This window comes from Lissotriton helveticus, chromosome 8 (assembly GCF_964261635.1).
Source record: "Lissotriton helveticus chromosome 8, aLisHel1.1, whole genome shotgun sequence".
NCBI lineage: Eukaryota > Metazoa > Chordata > Amphibia > Caudata > Salamandridae > Lissotriton > Lissotriton helveticus.
This window is the reverse complement of record NC_136069.1, coordinates 1,133,397,545-1,133,423,222: the sequence shown is the minus strand read 5'-3', so window position 1 is coordinate 1,133,423,222 and position 25,678 is coordinate 1,133,397,545. Positions and strand designations below refer to the sequence as shown.

The window sequence follows — 25,678 nt, the reverse complement described above, 5'->3', positions numbered from 1 at the left end:
CTAGTATTCAGTGGCTTTCTCCTAGTACATCCGGAAGTGTCCTAAAAGAACTAGTTTCTAACTCTTACGTTCCCATTGTTTCCCTATGGTAACTCGCATGTGTGAATAGACACTGCACATGCATCCCGTGGGCCTCCTGCTCCCTAACTCTCATTATTACAGCATAGCCCCGGCGATTCCCTAGGCCCTAGGCCTATCCTGTGTTCGTGACGTGGTTCTTATACCACTATTTTAGTATATAGTTTTACGTGCCCCTAGGGCCCTACTGTATATTGTGCAACTTATTGTATGATAATTGAGTAACTTGTTATGTGCTTTAACCTCTGACCTCATAAAGAGTTCAGAGGGGTTGTGTTTATAATAAATACATATATATTTTATATATAACCTCTGTGGTGTCCTTTCATTTGGTATTCAAGGGGTTACATATGGTAAAACAGCTGGCTTCACATGCTCTCTGAAGTTTTAGCCTAAGACGGCTTTGTCCATGCTACCACCAGGATAGCTGGTCTATAAGGTTGACTTTACAACCATCACCATAAGGGTTGTTTGGACTGATACAGGGTGCCCACTAGAATAGTGGACATCACATATCAGGCCAACTTCTCACAGCCACTTTTAGAAAGTTGGCATTTTCCTTCCTTTTCTATTTAGTGCCTGTAGCCTCCCTGTAGGTCACATGTCTAGGTGTAGCTGACAGTTGGGCTTGTGTATTTATCCTCAACAGCCAGATTCAAAGGAGAGCTTCGGTGTGGCTGGATGTGCCATTACTGGCAGGATAGGGAGATGGAGCTGGGCACAGCCCTACTTCCACTCCTGCCTTCACAGAAAAGGCTGTATACCCCGTGTAGTTAGTATGGAGCTAAGCCTGGGAAGGCAGGATGCCTGAGGACGTCAAAGGGAAACCTCTAGAAGCTTCTCCCACTTCAAAGTCAGAACTGGGTATAAATATTGAACCTCATACCCCGTTGCTTCAGTACATTTCTGGACCTTAAGGATACTCTGCCAAGGAGAAGGACCTCTGTGCTGCTGAAAGGACTTCCACCCTGCTGGACTGCTGCTCTGCTGGACAACTACTTTGCAGGACTTCTGCCTTTTTGTGTTGATCAGCTGCCATCTTGCCGGGGTGAGAAGGACTGGACCAGCATCTGTTGAAGCCAGGACCCAAGAGTGACTCCAAGTGCTAGTTGGCTGGCATCCTGACTAGAGCTCAGGGACAGGTGGCCCCAAAAACCTTGAACCCAGCACCCATCTGTGAGTCTCTCCTTGCCAAGAGGTGCCGCCCCAGTTTTGGACCCTTGGACTTTGTCCTCAAGGTGCTCTGCCAGACCATCTGTGGACTCAGCAGAGCCGACGCATCGCCTCTGCTGAGCGGCGCAATCCTGAGCAGAACTAATGCATCGCCTCTATTGTGAGGGTTCATTAGAAGCAAGCACTCCTCATCGACCTCATAGCCCACCTCAGAACCGAGGCCTGTGCAAAGCTTTCCCGATGCAGGCCTCTGTATAACAAATTTCTAGTTGACTGCATCCTCGAAGTGGATACAGGTTCTCCCATCGCAGCCTCACAGCTCCTTGGAACTGATACTTCGCCTCGACAGTGCGTCAGATCTTTGACGCTGGACTTCACATTGCAAGCCCTCATCTTCGGGATCCTCAGCAATGACACAAGAATTCACATCCCAGCCTCGCAGCACCTGAGAACCGATGCAAAGCCTGGCTGCACGACACATTCTCGGCCATGGACCTCACAATGCTTTTCAAACAGTATTTAAGGTACCTAACTGGGTACATTTAGCCGGCCCGTGGTGGAGCGCGGTCAGCCTGAACTTAAGTCTAAAGGGTGTTATACAAGGGGATCTCTATTGGCAGAGGTAGGTACCTTTGTCCAAAGAGGGACCCTTGCTTCTAGTCGGGGTAAGGGGGATACACACTTTAGATAACCCCTGCTCACCCCCTTGGTAGCTTGGCATGAGCCGACAGACTTATCGTATAGGCAATGTGTACAGTATTTTTACTCAAAACACACAGTAATAAAGTGATAACACCACAAATGGACACCACGCCAGTTTAGAAAAATAAAGTATCTTTATCTAACTCAACAAGATCCAACATACATGTAATAAGAATATGACTTTAAAAAGGTTTCAAATAACTTGGCCTATAGAAAACTATAGATGCGTGATTTCTCTCAAAGTTCCTGCAGTTGTGACAAAATTTACAAGGCCAAACAGCCGCAGAGATGGGAAGCGTCGGAAAACAAAGGAGTTCTGCTGCACGCAGGAGAAGTAATGTGTTGAATCTGAGACGGTTCTGGTCCGCAGGTGATGCGCTGGGAAAACTTGCCACACAGGTACGATGCTTGGAAATCCGGGTTGCGTCGGCGATCAATGCAGCCGTGTCAAGCGGCGCTGCATCGGTTACTTCAGCCGTGATCCCTCGATGCGTCAGTTCTTGCACCGCTGCGTGAGATTCTTCTCACACAGCGGTGCTGGGTCCGAAAAACTTTGCAAGAAGAGCGAATTGTCAATTTTCTTGTAGTTGAGTAGCTTTTACAGCTCTCAACAGCAGGAACAACCTCCAGAGGCCCATCACAGTCACAGGTACCACTTGGCAGGTCAGAACTCCCAGCAAGCAAGTTCAGGGGAGCTGGGGCTGAGGTCTTTCTGTCCCTGAGACTTTAGAACAGGAGGCCAGCACACACAGGCCCTTGGAGATCCTCCTCAAGCAGGGGACACAGCACACAGCAAAGTACCTATCCTTTCCTTGGCAGAGTCAGCGACACAGCACACAGCAGATAGCATACAGCACACAGCACACAGCAAAGGGGCAGAACTTCTCCTTCAGTTTCTTCAGCTCTTCTCCTTGGCCAAGGTTCCTCTTGAATTCCAGAAATGATCTAATGTTCTGGGATTTTAGGTCTAATACTTATACCTCAAAATTTCTTTGCTCTCCCCGTGTAAGGGTATCTGAGCCCAGTCCAGATCAGTAATGTCCTCACTGGTGTGGTATGACCACAGGGGGTGGGAACAGCATTATGCTAGGGAGACAGATCTTATTCACGTGCAAAGAAATCTCCTCCCACTACTCTAAATTCAGCCAAGGTCTATTCAGCTCAGCTCTGAGTCATCCAGGAAGTGTCAGGCACACATCACCCCCCAGTGACTGTCTACTGTGAATGCACATCCCCAGCCCCTGTCACTCAAAAACCAGACAGTCAATACACAAACAGGCAGAAGCACACAGAATGGTTAAATAAGAAAAAAACCACTTTCTAAAAGTGGCATTTTCAAACACACAATTTAAAAACCATCTTTACTAAAAGATGTCTTATTAGATTTTGAGTTCAGAGAGCCTAAACGTTATTTCTCTATCTTGCTCCAATGGGGTTATACCTGTAAGATGTTACAAAGCATTTTCGACTCCATCCTATGGGGCAAGACAGCCTTTCAATAGTAAATAACAAAATTGGGAGTATTTCACTATCAGGACATGTCACACACATCAGTACATGTCCTACCTTTCACATACATTGCACCCTACCCATGGGGGGCCTTGGGCCTCCCATGGGGGTGTCTTACATGTAAGTAAAGGGAAAGTGGGTGCACTTGCCTAGTTGACATGGCAGTTAACAAACTGCACACAGACACTACAGTAGCACGTCTGAGATAACTTTAAAGGACCACCCATGTGGGTGGCACAATCAGTGCTGCAGCCCATTAGTAGCATTTAATTTACAGGCCCTGGCACACTCAGTGCACCTTACTAGAGGCTTACCAGTAAATCAAAAATGATAATCAGGGAGAACCAATAGTAACAATTTACAGAGGCAGCACTTGCACGTTGACACTGATCGGCAGTGGCAAAGCGCCCAAAGTATCTAAGCCAGCAAAAGCAAAATCTAGCACAGCATCAAAAATACAGGAGGTAGAGGCAAAAAGGCAGGGTAAACCAGACCAAAGATGGCAAGTCTAACAGTGGGCCTGAGAATTTGTCATGGTTACGCTCCGGCGCTACCAGATTCCCAAAGTTGGGCTTTGTGCTTTTTAGTGCTATTTTCACATACATCTTTTTTAAACCTGCAAATGTCTTATTCTACTGTGTGTATTTTTGTTGTTTTGGTCTTGTTTTATTTATTAAAATGTACTCTGTATTTCAAATCTGGTGTAGGATCATTTGGTGGTTTGTTTTCATAGTGGTGCTGTTTAAATTGGTTCACAAAAACTTTACACATTGCCTCTGAGTTAAGCCTGTCTGCTCTGTGACAACCTACCCAGGAGTTTAACACAGGTTGATTTAGGGCTTGCTCGTGAATACCCCCGACAAGGATTAAGGTTCCAACTTGAGTAGGGTCTCATCCCACTCAACCAGTAACTCAATGTCTTAATATGACATACCATAACTTAACATACCCGACATGTATGTTTTTATAAAATATGTTCAATGTTTCTATCTGTGTGGTCTCAAAAGACATTTCTGACTGTTCATTTTAGCGAAGAAAAGTGGGTTATAGAAGATGAATGTTAGTATGCTGTTATGCAAGTGAAGGAAATATAAATGCTGAAGCATAAGACTGAAAGACAAATTTGAATGCAGATATTGGTATGAGATAGTGATGAATAAGAGACAATTTCTAAATGGGTTGTTTTACACTTAAATAATGTTCTGTGTATTCTGTATTGACATTGATGAACACTAACAAGTTATTGTAAAGGACATTAAATATGTGGAGAATATAATCTTTTGAATTATTAATTGTTAGAAATGGGGGTCTCTAGTTGGCAGGGGTAGGTACCACTGTCCAAATAGGGACCCTTGCTTCTAGTCAGGGTATGGAGGAAACCCTCTGAGATAACCCCTGCTCACCCTCTAGGTAGCTTGGCACGAGCAGTCTAGGCTAACCAGAGGCAATGTGTAAAGTATTTGTACCAACACTCACAGTAACACAGTGAAAACACCACAAACTGACTCCACAACAGTTTAGAAAAATAAAGGTATTTAATCTAAACTTCACAAGACCAAAACAACAAAAATCCAACATACACAGTTCAAGAATATGGTTTCAAAAGAGTTCTTAAGGTTGCGATAAAGTTCTTTAAGTTGCGATAAAAATAATCCAGTTACGTGAAAAGTTCACAGTTTCGTCAAGTTTAGCTCACAGTACCTTTAGTTGCGACAAAGTTCCAAAAGCAGAAGCTGGTGCGGTGGAAAACAAGCGATGCGTTGCTCCTGAGACCCTGGGGAGGCGATGCGACAGCCCCGCTGCAGCAGCGGGCGTGTTGCGATGAATCCGGTCTGTTTGGGGAGGAAGGCCACTTGTATGGATTCCGGTGCGTAGGTTCCGTAGAAAGTTTGTTCTCGCAGAGGCACGATGCGACGATCTTTGGAGGTGCAACGATCTCCGGGGCGACGATGCGCGGACCAGCGGTGATCTTCTCTCTCGCAGCTCCTCGATGCGTTGGCTTCGGCGATGACTCTCGCAGTGACGTGATGCGGTTCGCAAGCAGGCGGTGCGGCGATCTCACCCAGCGATGACAGGCTCTGCGACGACACTCGCAGCGTTGTTAGGGTTCCCGCACCGATCGGGTGCGTCCCGCAAGCGAAGGATGCGACGGCTCTGACAGTGGCAACAGGCGCTGCGACGATCTCGACCTTCGTAGCGGCGGGAATTTCCTCGCACTGTCGGGGATGCGCTCCGCAGCGAGCGATGCGTTAACTTTTCTGTAGCAAAGTCTCTCAAGCTTAGTTTCCAGCTTCCCAACACAGATACAACTTCCAAAGGCCCCGCACATGGGCCAAGCACTCCAGGAAGGACAGAACCCTCTCAGTAGAGCTCAGGGGAAGCTGGGGGTGAAGTCCTTTTGTTCCTGGGACTTCAGAACAGGGAGCCAGCTCTTCTCAGGCCCTTTGAGATTCCTTCAAGCAAGGGGACACAGCACAAAGCAAAGTCCTTCCCCTCTCCTTGGCAGCAAAGCAACAGCAGGGCAATCCAGCAGAGCAACAGCTGGACAATCTTCCTTCTTTAGTTTCAGCTTTCTCCTTGGCAGAGGTTCCTTCTTGATTCCAGGATGATCTAATTTTCTGTAGTCAGGGGTCCTGTACTTATACCCCTAAACGTCTTTGTTCCCTTTGTGCAGGAGGGCTCTGAGCCCGGTCTGAACCAGTTCTGGGTGTTCCTTGAGCACTTTGTTTTCCTGGCCTCTCCTTTCCTTTCAGAGAGAGGGGCAGGGTCGTCAGCCGCCCAGCAGGAGGTGGAGCCAGCATTGTGGAGGGAAAGCACAGCCCTGGAGCTTTTTGTTGACATGATTCCTTCTCTCCTTTCACAGTGCAGGGCAGAGACATCAGACGCACCACAGGGGGTGGAGCCAGCACTGTGGGGGGCGGGCACAGTCCTATTCAGGCCCAGGTGCTAACTCCTCCCACCACTCAAGTTGTAAATGTAGTCATTCAGCCTAGGGCTGACTCAGTCAGCCTCCTGGGGAATCCCCAGCCCCTGTCACTCTCAAATCAGACAGTCAATTCACAAACAGGCCAAGGCACACAGAAAGGTCCGACAAGAGAACAGCAACTTTCTAAAAGTGCTATTCTCAAACACAGGAGTTAAAAACCGCCTTTCCTAAAAGATGTGTTATTAAATTCTGAGTTCAGGGATACCAGACTTTTATGTCCTATCTTGTTCCTATGGGAAGAAATGCTGGAAGCCACTGTAGCCAGCATCCCCCATGATAGCCTATGGAGCAAGATAGCCTTGCAGCAGTGAAAAACGAAAATGGCTGTAATTCTCTACCAGAGCATGCACCAGTATATGCTCTACCTTTCACATACACTGCACCCTGCCCAAGGGGGTGCCTTGGGCCTTCCATAGGGGTGACAAATGTGCACAAAAAGGGAAGGGTTAGGCCTGGTCAGTGGGGACACTGGCCAGGAGGACATGGCAGTTCACATACTGCACACAGGCACTGCAGTGGCAGGCCTGAGACACCATTTTAGGGCTACTCATGTAGGTGGCACAATCAGTGCTGCAGGCCCTCTAGTAGCATTTGTCGTCACCAGCCCTGGCACACCCAGTGCACTTTACTAGGGACTTCATGGTGATACAAATATGCCAATCGTGTATATCCAATTACAATACAATTTACACAGAGAGCATATGCACTTTAGCACTGATCAGCAGTGGTAAAGTGCGCAGAGTCCTATTGCCAACAGCCACGGGTCAGGAAAAATAAGGGAGGAAGAAGAAAAAAGTTTGAGGATGACCCTGCAAGAAGGGCCAGTCCCAACATTAATGTTATGTTCCAAGTTCTGTGGGTGATTTGCTTTTACCATTCTGACTTTTTTACTGTTTTACTTTGGATTAGACTGCATGATTGTTCAGCACAAAATTGAAATAATTATATTTCTAATCATTTTCTTTATAGTCAAAAGTCAAGTTTATTTGCATAGTTAATTAAAACCATTACATAACATTACTATAAAAATGAAAAAAAACCAATTCTACTACATTTGTTTAAAATACAAAGAAAACAATTCTAAAACCTTTACTTTAATGAGAAAAACCTCAGCTAAAGATATCCACTATTCCACAGTGAACCTCATTACTATATAATTTGGCCAGCAATTAATTGATGCAGATTCAATAATATGCAAGTAGCTGAACCTGGATCTTTCATGTTCCCAATATTGCACCTGTCCTTGCTCAGTTCACAGGTAAAGTGCAAGGGCCTTGTGCAAACCAATGATCTAACAAGTTGCTAGTCCTTGTTGCTTCATTTGCCTCCTAGCAGCCGATTGTTGGCCCAATATTATGCCTGTCCTTGCTCAGTTCGCAGGTGAAGTGCAAGTGCCTTGTGAAAACTAGTGATCTTTCAAGAAGCCAGTCCTTGCGTCTTCATTTGGCCCCTAGCAGCAGACTGCTTGTGCAGTTAGTTGTCCCAAAGAATATCAGGGCTTGCTCGTTCACTGGAAAGATGCTAATGACTTGTGCAAACCAGCGTTCTTAAAAATAGCCAAACTTCGCCGCTTCGTTGGCCGTCTTGGAGTAGGAAACAAAGTACCGGTGACTTGTGCTGTTGGGTGCTCCTGAGAATTGCATTACCTTTGGAAGTATGTGCTGGTAAAATGCTCCTAGGTGGGCCTGACCATGCTCATTCACTTGTCCAATGCTTATAGGAGTGTTTTTTGGAATTTGACTCCCTGGCAGGCAGGGTCAGACTGGGAACAAAAACCGACCCTGGCAAAGTGCTCGGCCGCCCCGCCCCACCCCCCAGGGGGGTTCGGGGTGCGACTGCGCTCTTTGCCAGGGCTGGTTTTCGGACGCTTTTGTTACAGGGCCGTTTTTGCAGCAACCAGCCCGAACCCTTGCAGCGCACCGGGGGATTGCCCGGTGCCCGCAACGGCCAGTCCGGGTCTGCTGGCAGGCTAGGGAAATTGAAGCTCCACTTAACAAAGTAATTACAGCTTGCCTGCAGAAGCGAATTTGCAGGTTTACAAATATTGGTTCCAACAGTTTTTTGTTTGAGCCACAGGCACCGGGAATAGGCAATAAATGTGAACTAACAACTCTTCCTTGTAGCCAGAAAGCCGGCAATTTTGATTTTTCCAGGCTGGATGGAATGAGTTCTTTGGTATCTATGATCCAGAAACGAAGTAGCATAAACTGATGCTTTAAGGCATGAGAAAAGTGCGCTGAGGAATATTCCTGTGTACTCAAGTTTTTATATGAGTTGATTATGACCCAGGCATCTCATCTTCATGCGAAGGCATTTTTGTCTGTTAAATGGGACAAGATCCGAGTTGAGGAGTCTTGTATCCCTAATTCATGAATGGCCTGGCTTAAGTGTTTTCCACGTAAGCATTTTAAGTTACTGTGAAGATGCTCCTCGATTTCCAGACAACATAAATTGTTGATAGAGCCCCTCTCGGCAGCGTGCAGTCTACAGCACAATTTGATAAAAGCACTTTTGCTTTGAAATGATAGATTTTTTAAGACATCTAGGTGTATTTGGGCTGGTGAGGCAGATTTTAGAAAGCAAAGCAAAGTTTTTTATACTTTCGTTTGGATTTTATTAAGAGTGGCTATTTCACGATCCTGCATCATTTCCTTGCCATAGGTCAGCATTGGCATTAACTATGCAGACATTGCGGTAAGAAGATGGACAACTCAATTTCTTCTTTAATAGTTTGAACCCAAAAGTTAACGACTGTGCTTTAGCCTGAGTTGCAGCTAGATGTTGATTAATTGTCATTTGATGTTCCAAGTTGACGCCTAGGTATTTATATGTGGTAGCCACCTCAACCTTTTTGCCTTCCAGAAACCAGGTGAATGACTTTGGATTTGGCATCAACCAACCGGACCACTTTAGTTTTGTTCAAGTTTTGCTCTAGTCCTTGCTCGTCCGTATAGTTTTTTAGGGCATTCATGCTACATTGTAGGCATATTGGTATTTGACTCAATAGGATAATGCCATCTGCATATTGCAGGCATCCTAATTTTTCTGAAGCCAGGATTAGAGACTGGCTGTTGTCCTGTGTGAGGGCTCTTACGAGATCTGCAGGGTAGACGTTAAACAGACTTGGGACCATAACACATCCCTGTTTGAGGCAATTCATTGTGGTGATTTTGTTAGTGACTTGGCTGCCATCTTCTATTTTAACTTGTGCCCAGGTTTCTGTGTACAATGCTGTGATTGCCCTCAACAAGCTTCTTGGGATGCCCCATTCTTCCAAGTTCGCCCTCGGGTATCCATGAGGAACCCAAACAAAAGCAGACTTGAGGTCTACAAACATGTGAATAGCCGTGATTTATGTTTGGCCTTCTCCATTAGGAGACATAGTGCTGTTAGATTCGTTAGTGTCCCCATGCCAGCTCTGAACCCTGTTTGTATTTGTGGTATCAGATTTTTTCTTCTGTCCAATATTGTAAGTGCTGGAATATACGTGGCACATAGAGCTTCATTTCTACATCAGTTAAAGTGATACGCCTGCATTTGGTTGGTATGGCTGGGTTTCCACTCTTAGAGATAGATTGAAAGAGGTTACCTTTCCATCAATCAGGCCACAGTTGGAATGGTAAAGGTCATTAAAAAGAGGTGCAAAGTAATGGGCCCAGTAAGTTACATCTCCTTTGAAGGAGGCATTGGGGAGTCCGTTGGTGCCCGCTTCCCATTCTGGCTTCAGTTTCTATAATATTTCTAGTAGTTGTTCTGTGTCCACAACTGAAGCCTTGTTGTCTTGATGATAAATTGTGGACGTGTCATGGTTATCATGACTCACCTGGTCGTCATAAATTGTGGTGACTGGTTGTGCCTTTTGGTGCTCCAAGATTTTTGCTTTAACGAGCTGACTTTCCCCCTCACCGTCTATTACTGATCTTGCATGCATGTCACGAATATGGGTTTCCAAGAGACTGCATTAATTCCTGCATTATGCTGCCTGGCCTTTCTGGATAACAACCCTTTCACCAACTGCCAGAATTTTCTGCTGTTTGACTGTTTGCTGGACAGTAGAAGCTTGTTCTACAGATCCTCGTGGTAACTTCTTTTTTCTGTCAAGCAGTTTTTCTGGTATTGCGCTCTCAAATTTCGTAGTGTGGTTTTGTTCGCCATCATCCCTTGGTTTATCTCCTTTGCCACTTTTCTCGTTTCTCTTGCTATGTAAGATTTTTGTTTGCATAGCCCTCTACTAACACCAGTTTTTCCTTCCAGAACTCCTTTTTGTTAGTTATGTTTATGTTTTTACTGGAAATGTTGTCAAAAGAGTCGCAGTAGGTTTACCCATGCTTTTTGTTGATCGCCTGCTTCATATTTGTTTTTATCTGACTGTCTGATTCTCTTTTTCTGTCCTCGATGGTTTCAGCACAGTGGTAAACCTCTGCCATCTGCCTATCTGTCCCTGGGCCGTGCCAATTTAGACTTTTTAGATTGTAAGTGACTGGGGCAGAGATTATACCATTTGTTGGACACAGCTTGTTGGTCTAACACACTATCCTGATGGATTGAGGGAAATGATCACTCTCTGTACGGGCAGAACTTGAAACTGACACACCTGAGGCAAGAGTGATTCAATTATCAATGTGTGATTTTTTGTTGTGCATTTTTTGCCACTGTGGTGGTTGCCCCTTTTTTTGCTGACATTACTTAGCTCTGTATTAAAATCCCAAGAGATAGTAAAGGTGGCTTGCTTATATTGCTTTTGCACTGTTTTGTTATTTTGAACACATATTCTATATTTTTCCATGTGTTTGCTTTACAGGGTGAATATATACATTTATAAACAGCACTGCCATGTGAATGGGACAGGCCTTCGTGGGTTATAGCTTAGTTACTTGATTCCAGTTTACCCCAAGGTCGATTAATTCTGTGACCAAGTTAAATCTGGTGGAGCAAAACGTAAAGAGGCCACCCTTCGGGATTTCCGAATTTCAAAGACTTTGTGTCAGGTACAAGGTACTCTACGTATCCTACAATTGGTATTGGTTCTAGACACCAAGGGCCATATGTATCAGAAGTCATTTTGCGATTCTCAAATAGCGATTTTTTGCGAATCGCTATTTGAGAATCGCAAAATGCTATGTATGTAGGATTTGCAATACATTTTGCGAATCCTACATATTCCTTAATTGCGAATCGCAAATTGGGATTTGCAATTAAGGAATACCTCCCCATTCATTCCTATGGGCCTAGAGGCCCATAGGAATGACTGGGAAGACATTCTCAATTTGTGATTAGCAATTAGCGAATCGCAAATTGAGAATGCAATTTCAAGGGTGCAGGGGTGTCAAAAGGACACCCTGTTGCACCCCTGAAATAAGCATGGCTGCACATGTGGCACACATTGCACTTTGAAAAATGCAAAAAAGTGCATTTTTCAAAGAAATCGCAAATTACCACCAACTTGAAGTTGGTGGTAATTTGCGATTCCTTAGGGCCAAATTGCACTTTTTTGGTGCTTCTTACATTGCATTTAAGGAATCGCAAAATTTGCAATTCCTTAAATGCAATCGCAAAATAAGGAATAGCAAATTTTGCGATTCCTTATTTTGCCTTAATACATATCATTTGGCAAAATTGCATTCGCAAACGCCGAAATTCTGTGAATTTCGGCGTTTGCGAATGCAATTTTGCTTGATACATATGGCACCTAAGTCAACATAATATCAAAGTTCTGGAGAAATTACCTCGGGTCTCCCACTTGTAACAGGTTTTTATAAAACTATAACTTCAAGCTAATGTCATTAAGTTTCTGATTGCCATTTGGTGTATCGGTATACTCCCACTATATCCTTTACTCTGACAGACCAGTAACTGTAAATAAAAGAGTGGGACTCAATTTCACACAGAAGTGAGAATTAGGAAACTGAAATCTTTCTGTACCATGGGCAGGTTTGAGGTGTTAGGGCGGCTGAATACCAAAGAGCAACCTTCTGGGTTCCCATCCTTTACATATTTATTATACTCGGCACAAACTGTGATTTTTTTTGCCTGAAGCACCTCTTACAAGTAAAGCCCCACTCCTTCTCTATCTTAAACTAAACAGAGAATGGGCAATGTTCCTCCCTGCCACCTTGATAACAACATTTTCTCATTGAAAAATGTCCACACACCAAGGTTTAGATGTACACTTTGCTTTGTTAATTTGGAAACACAACTCAAGTACCTTAAATGTTCTTCACCCATTTGGTAGATTCTTCAAAGGAAAGGCTTTGCCCATTAGTCCACATTACATGTTTTATGCCAGGGTTTCTCTATCCACTATTTATCTGTGGTTACCTCCCACCTTAAGGAAGTATTCTTTCTCTCTGAAGTTCAGCTGTGACCCCTTCACATTCTAGTGCAAAGGAAACATAGCCATGCACTCTTTAGGATAGTTTATTTTGCTCTGGGCAGACTTTATCACTGGCAGAGTTCTAATAGCAAGGGGTCCTTCTACCAATGGTCCTAAGCTCCTCACTTTTCGGTCCTTTAGGGACCCACTTTTCTGCAGATATTTTCTTAAGTAGAATTAGTATGGTATGTTTCCTGAACCTTTTCTTAACTTTACAGTTCGAAACTCGTTTGAGCTTTTGACTCACTGACCTATATGGGCTAATACACACCTATCATATCCTACTTTTCCCTGTGGCCAATGATTGACACTTTTTGTTACCCTGAACCCTACGAGTGTCTGTAAGTCTCATACTATAAATGGTTAGCATGTCCTTGGGATCATATATATATATATATATATATATATATATATATATATATTTTTTTTTTTTTTTGCAGATTTGTATAGCTTGAACTCGACCCGAAGGTATTGGAGCGCTTTACATGAGCACAAGTTACTGTTACAAAAGGACACATTCATTTAAAAAAAAAAAAATGTAGGGTAGGTACGGGGAGATTAAGTGATTTGCCCAGAATCACAGGATGTGGAGTTGACCCCAAGGCTCGAACCTTGGTTTACCAGCTCCACAGTCGTCAGTCTAGCCGTGAGACCACATCCTCTCTGTGTGAAACCCTTCTCTGCCCTTGGCACTTCCCAATTGAGGAATGTGAGGACATAATGGATTTCTACATATCTGATCTCCTGGGTAAACAGCAATGCATCTAAGCACTCGATGAAAAGCACGTCTTGCAGCATTAAACTTGGATTAAGGTACCATGCACTCTCCCTCTGCACAGTGAGTCTGCATTCAATCATCATCCTCACAAGTTATCGGCAAACGATCATCAATTAGCAACCAGCGAACCCTCCAAGTAGAGGGATATAGTAGGCTCCTCAGGCTTTCACTGAGGCCTAGAACCCCGGAGTCGTCTTCTCTCTTATAGAGCTTCACTACTATTAGCAGGCGGCTTACCTGCATTGGGCTTTCTCAGTAGCCTGGGTCCCCACGAATACAAAACTTTTTTCTTTTTTTTTTACAGAGTTTTATATAGCGCGAACTTGACCCGAAGGTATTGGGTATCAGAGCGCTTTACATAGCACCAGTTGCATTACTTGAGGACACATTCATTTTTGTTAGGAGCGGGAAGATTACGTGATTTGCCCAGAATCACAGGATGTTGAGAGTCGTTGCCGAGACTCAAACTGGTTCCCCCAATTCGAGGTTAACCTCCCTAGCCGTTAGGGCCGCAGCAGTGCTATAAAGCTAATGTACGCTGGACTTAGTGTAGCTTGTGCTGGCTTTAATGTTCATCTTTGGACATGACCTAATGTCTTGTCACTTCATTCCAGTCCCTCTCACAAAATACCTGGCTTCCTGTATATAAACCAGATAAAACCATTCTGAACATTCCATGTATCATGTCATAGGAGCTGCTATGTGTTGAGAGGTATCAGAATCAGTCACACCACACACAACCTTCAGCACGGGCACCAAAAAAGTAAATAAATAAAATGCCCAGACCTGCTGTTGCCCATACAATTTCATCGCTAACACATATCTAGGGATTAAAACATATTGTGTAGCTTTAATTTATATAGAAAGTGACTAAAGACATTTTATGATTGTATATATATTTGACTGGATTTTAATAAGTGAGAATATAACTATAAAGCAATCACTGTACATGAAAGGGGCAAGGGTGCAAATAAAATGACAGTGTGTGCAGTACTCATTCGGACTATGACACTTCTGGAGGAGGGGCTATGAGATGTGTAGAATTGTGATATGTGGATACCTGTGCATAATGGACGGGAATGGGGTTTCCAGATCGAAAGGAGACAGGGTAGACTTAACAATGTTGGAGATAGATATGGGTTGCAGAACCGAGAGGACTAAGCGGTGCTGTGTGAAGAGGTGAGTTGTACATTGATGAGCTCAGGTTTGAAGATATACATTTTCATTTTTTTCCAGAATTTGAGAAGGGAAGGGAACTGGCTTATTTGGACTCAGATGGTGGTCCCATCCCTAGAAACCTTAACAAGAGAACGCTCAATGTCTTGTCTTTGCTGCAATCATTTTTTTTACAGTTCGACTATTCTGCTACTGCAAATCTTCTGCTTTCTCCCAGATGTTTTGTTCTCAAGATACCATTGGGTAAAGCAGTTACTACTTTGTAGACAATGCTCTAGATGTGTGAGCTAATAACTGGAGCCAACAGAGTTGTATAATTTTCAGTATGATTCTGTTGTACATTTAAGACCTGTGATGAGATGGGCTGCTGCATACAGGTTGCTTTGTTTCTGCATGAAATTTAAATGTTTATCACATATCAATTGCTGTATGTAAGATTGTCTCTTTTATTTTCTAGCCAACCAGTCACCTACAAAGAACTGCACACATGCCTACCTCTCACCGTTTCCTTTGAACCGGGATGCCAACAATACTGCAGCTTATGATTCTGCTATTAGTAAGTGCTTTTTCTTATTCCAAGAATGTACATCAAGAAAAAGTGTGTAAATTCAATGGCTAGTGGAAGGTGATACTGACGATTAGAACTAAAAGAGAGTTGGGGGTTCTACAGCATTCTTTTCTAAATAGAATAGTCTACTAAAGTATTACATCTACAATCCTGACTACGCTATATCGTCGCAGTAAGCAGATGTAGATGTAGAACAGTAAATGTATATTTCCATACACTTACGTTAACTATATAGTATATAATGGATGCAACATTGTTCTTGGTTAATATTTTGACTACAATATTGTAGCATACAACAGTCGGTAGCCATTTTGAATATTTGCATTAATGTTTAGACGTAACCATGTCTTGAAAGATATTATGAAATGTAAGATTTGTCTTAATTACCAGTAGGAGTACAACAGTATCAAAGTCCATAAACTGGATAAATTAGAGTAATAGAGGCCACTGCAATTACTCTGTGAAGCTGGGGTACTGGTTAGGCTTTTGTCAGTTAAAGCCATCAGTTTACAAATAATACCCATGAGCCAAACGCCTATATTCTTGAACCTGATGCCTAAGGCTGAATTGCAGGGTCCCTTTGGATATCACCGACATCCAGATATCCATATTGTCACCAGGTGACTCGTTAGTTTTGCCTAACTCTCCTGGTTGTAGGAAACAAACCTTGCAGCCAAGTATGGTGCTGTTCTACAGGTGGATGGCCTGTTCTGCGGGACACTATGACTGCTCATTAAATCAGACCATTGACATTCCCATGTAGAACAGAGCACCAGAAGGCCAGTGTGCAGCAGTGATGTATAGTGCCTGGTGTGTGTGACGTCAGCATGCTGCTGCCTATAGCGGGCATGCTGCCGCCGGAGCAATGCAAGAATTGAATAATATATTGTACAGCACCCCAAGCTGTAGGGTGTACCAAGTGGGGGACATGTTTTTATTGCAGACCTTTACAGCCCTTGTGGAAAGACCCCTTTTCACCAAGGTTATGCCTCTGCGCTCCCTCCTGATGCCGGAATGTATTGCTTCATTTGCTAAATGAATGTCTTTCAAAACGTCCAGCTTTTTTTTCATCTAGCAAATGCCATCAAACCAGTGATTGAAATTGAGAAATAGAAGTGCAGGTACCCTGTACTAAAGTACATGCTTAGTTTATGAGACGTGCCGGCACTCTCCAATGAAGTGCAGGTACTGTCCTTCTCAAAATAAATTTAAAAAGTGCCGGTACTCAATACCCGCACATTCAAAGCACTGCATCAAAAACAATTTCTTGATCACAGTATTTTCCTTGTGTTTCCGAATATTCTCAAAATAGCGTTTCATCTGCTCCTTGGCTGACCCGTATACATGGCAATCTCCAGTGTTGCGGAGAATACAGAAAAAAGAGACGAGTAAATTTAGCGTAGAAATTGTATTTGCTGTGTATTGTGTAAGTACAGTACACGGTTACTCATCAATCACAACATTTTCGTTAATCTGCCCAACGTATCAATTGCAACAGTATAATACATTTATTGTGGAGATCTAGCTTTTTTTTTTTTTTAGAATATACATGAATGTATAAGTCAGAACACAGCTGTTCCTACCCACTCTCTGGCGGCTGCACAAAACCAGCCTCTTCGCCTATCGAGAAACAGGTGCTGGCACGAGCCGACCAGAATGGCATACAGTAATGGAAAAGGGATCAGCCGCGGCAAGCAACTGACATGACTCTTCCAGAGAGCCTGAAGTGGTACATGCTTTAAAGTGCTGTGGGAAGTCTTCGGTCTTTGTGTATTCTGCTCCTTAGCATAATGAGGCACATTGTCGCACGATTCGTCAGGGGCGTGGGTGCGTGTCGCGGCTCGCAAGATTCGTCACCCGCATTCTTGGTCGAGTAGCTGGTGTCGTGTTACACCGGGGGCCCATGTGTCCTAGGCTGCGTGTTGACTCTTTATATATATTGCACTGGGAATCATATGCAGACTGACCAGTCCACGACGCCTCAAACATTAATCCATTAACAGGCCAAACCCCGCTACTGCTCCTCTTCTGATGAAAAAACACACACTAAATAAAATCCAGAAAAATCTATTCTCACGAATATCTCTTGTCATCTAGTATATGTTTAAAAAAGACATCAACCAAAAGACAATGCTCATGAAAAATGCATAGGAAATATAGCATGGTGCACATTTTAGAACATGGTCGGAATTGGGTAATTGGGGTATTTTCTCGGGATTAAACGTTTTGATGTGAAATTCTTTATGTTTTCATTTTCTACCCGGCTCATTAACAGTAAAGTAGCCTTAATCGTGACAACATGTGAAGGGATCTGGTCTAATGACTAACTTCCCGACTATAGCACCAGGAGACCTGGCACCGAAATATGAACCTAGAAATGACACCAAATGTGAACTAACCAGTGGCGACTGGTGTCCGGGAAAAGTGGTGGAGGGGTGGCAGAAGGAAACCGGGCACTAACAAAAAAAAAAAACGAAAATTACCTGCCGCTCGCCTCTCTTCTGCTCCTCTGGGGCAGGAGGGGGGTCGAGTCTGAGGCTCCTGTAAAGATGGGGCCCTAGGCCCTCATGCTAATGTAATGAGGTGACACGGACACTCAGTTGAGGGTAGTAAGAATGGCCCCGAGCACGTGCGCTCGGTCTCTTTATTGGCAGCGTCATGTGACACCATTGTAGTGTTGTGCGTGTGTGTGTCCCTGAAAGGGCCTAGGCATCCCTCGGTCGCGTGCGCAGGGGCAGGTCGCGCACCAACAGCTACTCAGGCACACACTCCGCGATAGTCGGAAGTGACGTGCACGAGCGCACGCCCCCCTTTTATTTAGCCCCGCAGGCCACGCCTGGCCTGCGGATGTAGGGATGCGTGGTACGTGCGTAGGCTAGACCGTAAACAGCATTACATCCCTATCCAACTATATAACATTTTCACAGTGTCCAAACATCATGGGACCAGTAGGCTTAAAGTTCAAAATAACCGCATCTGTACTTGCATGTCCTTTGGTGGCATCTCAGGGCCTCAGCAGACAGGCATAGTCCTTTAATTTCTGACTTGGCAGTGGATTAGGCCGCAGGTTGTACCTCGGGACGTTACCTCTGCCGCGTTACGCGGGGCGGGGTGTGTCTATGATAGTATTCGACCTGGTTGGGGATCCACACTCCAGCTCAGGCCTCTCCGTCGGTGTCCCTGCTGATGGGTTGACTTCCACTTCATGGGTCATGGCCCCTTGTGATTCACAGTTGTCGTCCGTGGTTTCTAGATTTGGTCTTGGCTCAGGGGATATCATTTGAAACCAGGAGGTGTTCCTCGATACTTCCTCTTCTCCCTTCCTCGCAGTGATCATGGTGCCTTTGGTGGCCGTGACAGTCCATGGGCCTGGTTCGTAGGGAGTCTGGAACTTTCCTCCCGGGCGTCTATTTCGTATGACCACTTGAGCTCCCTGGCACAGCCGCCTTGGTGTTGCTCTCCGGCGTCGGCTCGCTCGCTGGTTATTTTGTCGTCTCCGTTCTTGAGTATCATCTGTGTTATCCAGGCCCTGCGGTGTCCCCGGGGCAATGGGGAGGAGGTCTCTGCGTTGTCCTTGGAACATGAGGGTCCAGGGGCTTCTCTGTGTGGTGCAGTGAGGGGTTCCCCGATATTCTCGTAGGAAGTCATGCAGTCTCTGTTCATGGGTCGGCTTGCTCTACCACTGCTATCCGGAACATCTTATTGAGGGTCCGCATAAATCGTTCTACTTCCCCATTGGCCTGGGGCCACTGGGGTGTGATGCGTCGGTGTGTGATGCCTCTGGCTTTAAGGAATGTAGCAAATTCCGCTCCCTGGAATGGCGGTCCGTTGTCGCTCCGTATTTCCTCAGGGTATCCGAACATGGAGAATATCTTTTCTAGTGCCGGTCCTACATGTGTGAAGGCCGTGGAGATTACTCTCTCAACTAGCGGGTACTTGGAGTGCGAATCGATGGCCACCAACGCATGTCCTTCCCCCGGGAAACTCCCAAAATCTATGCTGACCTTGGCCCATGGAGTCGTACATGCGTCTTCCGTGATTATCGGAGCTGGCCTCTCAGGATCACTTGTCAGTTGGCAAGACATGCAGCTCTTCACGTAGTCCTCCACCATGGTTTCTAGTTCGGGAAACCACACCTTCTCCCTCATGCGCGCCTTCATTTTCGTTGTGCCTTGGTGGCCACCATGGGCAAGTTGCGTGGCCCGGTACCTGAGGCTCTGTGGTATCACCAGGCGTGATCCTCTTAATAGGACTCCTTCGTTGGTGGCGCTGAGCTCGTGGCGGACATGCCAGATTTTCGTGAGAGCCTCTTTATCTGCAGCGGTCCAGGAGCTAGGTGGGTGTAGGCAGTTGGCCCAGGAACCTTCCTGAACAGCTCGAAGTGACCTCGTGTAGATGTTGTCATCGGCGGCAGCTTCCTTGATTTCCGTAATCGTCAGGCATTGTGGACACGATGTGAGAGCTACCCATTGAGCGTACTCCTCGCAGTCATCATCTGTAGGTGCCGGCTCTTGTGGCAAGAGGTGGCGCGACAGGTAATCAGCAGGATTTTTGGCCCCTGGGCGATATACCACCTCCATTCCATATGATTGAAGTTGAATCACCCATCTTTCAATGCGTGGTGGTGGGTGCGGCGCAGTTCCTTTGAAGAGGGGCACTTGGGGCTGGTGATCTGTGACCATGACGAATGGGTGACCTTGTAGGTATAAGTGAAAATGGCCACAGGCCCACTTGATGGCGAGGGCCTCTCGCTCTATTTGGGCGTACCTGGTCTCGGTTGGGGTCAGGGCCTTACTGGCGAATGCTAGCGCTGTCCATTGTCCAGGCTCGTGTTCTTGGGTCAGGACCGCTCCTAGACCTACCGGGCTGGCATCAATGATCACTTCGGTGCGTTTCGCAGGGTCGAAATACGATAGTGTTGCATTTTCCAGGAGGGCCTCCTTGATTCCCTGGAATGCGTCGTTTTCTTTCGGGCCCCACTGCCACGTGACATCCGTTTTGGTTAGTGCTCGCAGAGGTTCGCTTCGGGTGGCTAAGCCCGGTATGAACCGGCCACAGTAGGTGGCCATCCCGAGAAAACTCCTCACCTCCGTCGGGGACCGTGGTGCTGGGGCGTCCTTGATGGATTTGGACTTCCTGGGTTCGATCTGAATTCCCTCCTGGTTGAACACATAACCAAAGAACTCAATGGAGAGTTGAAAAAACTGACATTTGTCCCTATGGAGCGTCGCTCCATGCGTGCTCAGTCTCTTCAGGACATCCCCAAGGTGTTTGTAGTGCTCTGATGCAGTGGCAGAATGGATCAAGATGTCGTCGCTGACATTCATTACCCCGGGCAACTCAGATAGGAGTTCCCTGATTGTGTTTTGGAACACCTCCGCCGCTGAAGAGATGCCGAAGTTGAGGCGTTTGTAGCGCCGGAGGCCAAGATGAGTACTGAAGGTGGTGATGAATCGGCTCTCCTCTGCAAGTGGTAACTGATGGTATCTGGCATTGAGGTCAAGTTTGGAAAACCACTTTGATCCATTTACATCGGCCACTATGTCGTCCATTGTGGGAGTGAGGTGTCTCTCCCTCCGGATGACTGTGTTTGGCAGCCGCATGTCGATACACAGGCGAATTTCGCCCGGCTGCTTAGGCTTTTCTACAATGACCATAGGCGAGACCCACGGGGTAGGTCCCGTTACTTTCTCAATGACGTCTAGGTTCTCTAGTTTTTCGAGTTCCTTTTCCACCAGCGGGCGAAGGTGAAATGGTATCCGGCGGTGGTGTAGTGCTGTGGGAGAGACGGATTTGTCAATGTGGAGCTTGATAGGGTCACACTTTATGCATCCAAGGCCTCTGAATAATTCAGGAAATCGTTCCAGTAGTTCATCCACTTGGTGGGCTCGGATGCGATTGGCAAACGCTATCAGTTTTAAGTCCTCCGCAGTGTGCTTAGCAGTGTGTCAGCTTCCCGGTCGATGATGTGGACGGTTGCCATTATTTCCGACTCGTCAGCCTGGATGGGTATTATGATTTTTCCCTTGAGTGGTAACGGTGTGTCCGCTCCATAGGCGAAGATTCTCGTCTTGGATGGTAGTACCTCAGGCCGAGGGCGTAGTTTGTTGAATTGTTGCAGTCCCATGACATTGACGGTGGCGCCTGTGTCGATGACCGCCTTCACCTCGTTTTGCCCCATTTGCACCACGCATGTGGGTTGTGGCCGTCGTCTTCGTTTGAGTTCCCGCGCGAAGGAGATGACGTAGGCCTCTTCATCCTCCGAGTCCGAATCATCATATATCGTGGGTAAGTGTTTTTCTGCCTGCGCCTGGGGCGGATCAGCTAGTGACAGCTGGCGGACGGCCTTGGTAGGCGTCCATGACTTCTTGGGATTCTTGGGCTGATTTTTCCTGCGGCAGACCGACGCGAAGTGGTTTGGGATTCCACAGTTCGCGCATGTTTGTCCCTGGGCCGGGCAGTCTTTGGCTGCGTGTGGTTCATGGCCGCAGTACCCACATCGGGCTTGCGGTGAGTTTCTCCGGGATCCCTTTTGCATCGGGCCACGTGGTCGGGGTCGCACGGCGTCTGCGCGTTCTACCTTGATTGTTTCAGTCTTAGATAGGGGCTTTGTGTAGGGCCTGTTCCATGGCCGTCGCTCTGACGTTTGAGAGCTTTTGGGATCTTGCCAGGATGAGGATGTCTTCTAGTGAGATCCCTGGCTTGCGTAAGATTAGTCCTCTCAGTGTCTTATCCCGGCACCCTTGAATAATCTGTCTTCTTATGGCCCTCGGTTGGTCCTCATCAGTGGAGCTGGCTAGCTCTCTGATGCGGGTGTGGAATTGGTCCATTGACTCCCCGTTCCGTTGGCGTGCTTGCCCCAATTTGAACACCTCGAAGTCCACGTTCAACTGGGAGTCAAAATGGGCGGCAACAGCGGCATCATAGCTGTCGGCTGCACCCGTGTTGGGGAGGTGTTTGAAGAGTCGAAAGATTTCCTCCCCCGCGTAGTGGAGCAGTAGTGATCTTTTCACGGCGTTGTCTGTCTCTCTCGTGACCACGAAGTAGTTTTCCAGTCTCTTGAGCCAGATTTTCCACCGTGGTGACGCTGTGGGCGGGTCAATTGCCTCAATGAAAGGCGGCAGCACCCCGGTTGCGGCGTGCTGGAATGGAATGTTAATGACAGGCGCTGGCGGCTCGCCGTCCCCCATGACGAATAAGTCTCTATGGGTGGTGAGAGTGTGTTCGGAGCTTGATCAGTCCCCTCACAGGCCGCAGTGACGTGCGTATCTCTCCTGGGCCCCACCCTTCTTTCCCGCCAATTTGCGGTACCCACGTGGCAGCAGCGCGGCTTACTTCAGTGGAAGCGCGGGTCCAGCGGGCGGTCGGTGGCGTGAAAGACGTGGTCCCCCTCGACCAACTGCAAGGACCACCTGCGCGTCGAAGACCACCAGACCAGGCGCACAACAGGAGTCTCCAGGGCAGTGCAGGACAGAAACGCGTTGCACGCGAAATGCGTGAGATATGGCAGGTCGTTTTCTGTATCCCACGCGGAATGCGTGAGAAACGGCAGGGCGCGGTAGGAACCGCGGACCACGCGAGATGCGTGAGAATCGGCAATCTGTCGCATGCGGCGGAGCAGCCGATGCAGCGGCCAGCGGCAACGATGTCTTCTCCTCCCGTGGGGCAGCAGGGGGGGCGAAGGATCAGGCCCAGGCAATGGGGGCGAGGGGAGCGCGCCGGCTCTGAGGAGGCAGGACCACCAGTCAGCGACCACGCGGGTAGCACCGCGGACAGGAGCGGATAGCTCCGACAAGGCTCCGGTGGACGGGCGAGGGTTGGGCCCCCTCCGCTCGTCGCCAATGTAGTGTTGTGCATGTGTGTGTCCCTGAAAGGGCCTAGGCATCCCTCGGTCGCGTGCGCAGGGGCAGGTCGCGCACCAACAGCGACTCAGGCACACACTCCGCGATAGTCGGAAGTGACGTGCACGAGCGCACGCCCCCCTTTTATTTAGCCCCGCAGGCCACGCCTGGCCTGCGGATGTAGGGATGCGTGGTACGTGCGTAGGCTAGACCGTAAACAGCATTACAACCATGACGTCTGTGGTGGGTGGGTGTAAAGTATAGTACATCACTCCTGAACACTAGAACGTGTCCATGCTAGGACTCTACATCCCTCCCAATTTTTAATAACAAAAAACCAACGCCAAAGTTCAACCTGTGGGAAAAACACAACGGTATATCCGGATGCAGTACAGTGTTCAACTTCTGCAGAGTCTCTTTATCCGCCGCTACTTGAAGTCACAGACGATGTTCAGTCTGCTGCGGTGGCTCCGGCCATGGGTGCTCGATGGATCCAGTCTGCTGAAGACTCTGCCATGAAGTTGTCCTCACAGTCTTTCATTATCTTCCTTCTGTGGTGACAAACTCAGTTGGAGTTCTTGTGGTTCGCCGCTAGACGTTGGTGTGCGTTATCCAGTCCTGGCTTTGTCTTCATCAGCGGCATGCATCCTACTTGGCAAAAACGGGTTTGTTGCAAGGCATCCCTCTCACCAGAATTGCCCCTCTCGAAGGTGTTCCCCTGCCACGGGATATCCTTGAGGCCCTCTTTTCCAGATTTGCACTGGGCTGGGTGTACCGCATCATGTTGCTCTAACGCTGCCATCAGTGGGGGTATCGGGTATGGAGGAGATGATGGGTCTCACCTCAGGGTCCACAGCCTCCTCCAGAGGGTAGCTGTTGGCTCCTGTCTTTGCTTGCGATCTCTTCGCCCTCCCCGGACCTTTGCAGACGGGTGGCTGATGACCATCTCTCGTCATGGGGACTGTCGTCCCGGAGGCCTCTGCCCCTGGGCCACCACGGCTGGCATTGTCCAGTGTCCGTGTGACCCCAAAGGTGGATGTCACAAACGGTCTCGCCTGCTCATCTCCGCAGATCCTGGGTGTGCGGAAGCATCGTGGATTAGCCGGTCTTCTCGCGGTGCCACGGTGTTCACCAGGACTTGTGCTCCGGTGTCCTGGCGCTTGTCGCCTTCCTTATCCTCGGGAGTGTGAGTTGTCTTCCTACACTCCTCTCTCTTTTCCTCAGTTGGTTCGCTGTGGGGACAACGCGTCACACTGACTTCTCCTTTTACTCTTAACAGTGGCAACAGGCCACTCGGATATACTTCCTTCCATTCTGGCAGTGGCAGACGTGCCACTCAGATCTCTCCTTTTCTTCTTTCCTTTTGGCAGTGGCAGACTTGCCACTCAGATCTCTCCTTTTCTTCTTTCCTTTTGGCAGTGGCAGACGTGCCACTCAGATCTCTCCTCTTCTTTTCTTTTGGCAGTGGCAGACGTGCCACTCAGATTTCTCCTTTTCTTCTTTCCTTTTGGCAGTGGCAGACGTGCCACTCAGATCTTTCCTGTTCTTTCGCTTCGCGACATAACTTGAACCGATCTAGTTTCCTCTTGCCTGGCCAGGCTTCTCCATGCAGCGCACGCACTCTGCATGTGTCTCCCTGGTCTTGTCCTTGTCGGAGGACACTCTCTCCTTCTTCCTCAGCAGCCACAGTTAATGTCGCGAACCTTCCTTTATCTATTTTCTTCTGGGTGACGTTCGTGGGTCTACGTCGGTAGACCTCTTCGTGGTTGAACGTCCTGGACCACTTGCCGGTCCACTTCTACCGATCTCTGTCAGGTTGCCTTCAGTCCTCCTGTCGGACCTTGTGCTGCAACGATTCTTGTGGACCCTTGCATCGGTCCCCTCCTGTCGAGACTCCCCTGATGGGCTGGCTTCTGTGATCGACGACCTGGCTGGTCGGCGTCGCGGTGCGACCATCTGACTGGTTGGCATTGGGGATGAGTCATGTCGTGTGACCGTCCGGGATACCTCCCCGCGCAATGGCACTCCATGCGCTCTTCTTCCTCCTTGCGGTGGCGTCATGTCGCCACGTGGCGCGTGGTCTGCGCACTTGCTCTTCGGTGTGCTTGAACACCTGCTGCGCACACCATGTGGTTCCTTGTGTGCGGCTTCTTTGCTCTCCGGCGCGGATTGGTACCTTTGTAGAGCTTCTTCGGCGCAGTTGCTCCGTGCGCTCTTATACCTGGTCGCGGTGGCGTCGACAGCCACTGGGCGTGCACTCTGCGCCCTTGTTCGTCCGTGTCGTTGGGTACTTGCTGCTTTGGATCATTGGCGGGAGTAGTTGATGCTGTGGTGAGCGCCTGTGGCCACAAGGCGTCACTGCTCTCTCCGTCGTCTGATTATGGCAGTCTTTTCCCTAGGAATTCTTCCAGTGCTTCCTTGCTACTTGAGGCGCTAGTGCGTCACCTTGTCTCACCGTCCTCCTTGCGTTTGCTTTCTTTAGCACGTCGCGCTG

At 47.4% G+C, this 25,678-nt stretch overlaps 1 protein-coding gene across 1 annotated transcript in view; it reads left to right on the top strand.

The window, feature by feature from the left end:
• The window catches only part of TMEM182 (transmembrane protein 182), a 105,358-nt gene that overhangs the window by 35,052 nt on the left and 44,628 nt on the right, over window positions 1-25,678 (top strand). The window contains exon 3 of the mRNA XM_078658002.1: window positions 15,233-15,331. Coding sequence (XP_078514128.1) covers window positions 15,233-15,331 — 99 coding nt within the window. The remainder of the gene's footprint in view (window positions 1-15,232; window positions 15,332-25,678) is intronic.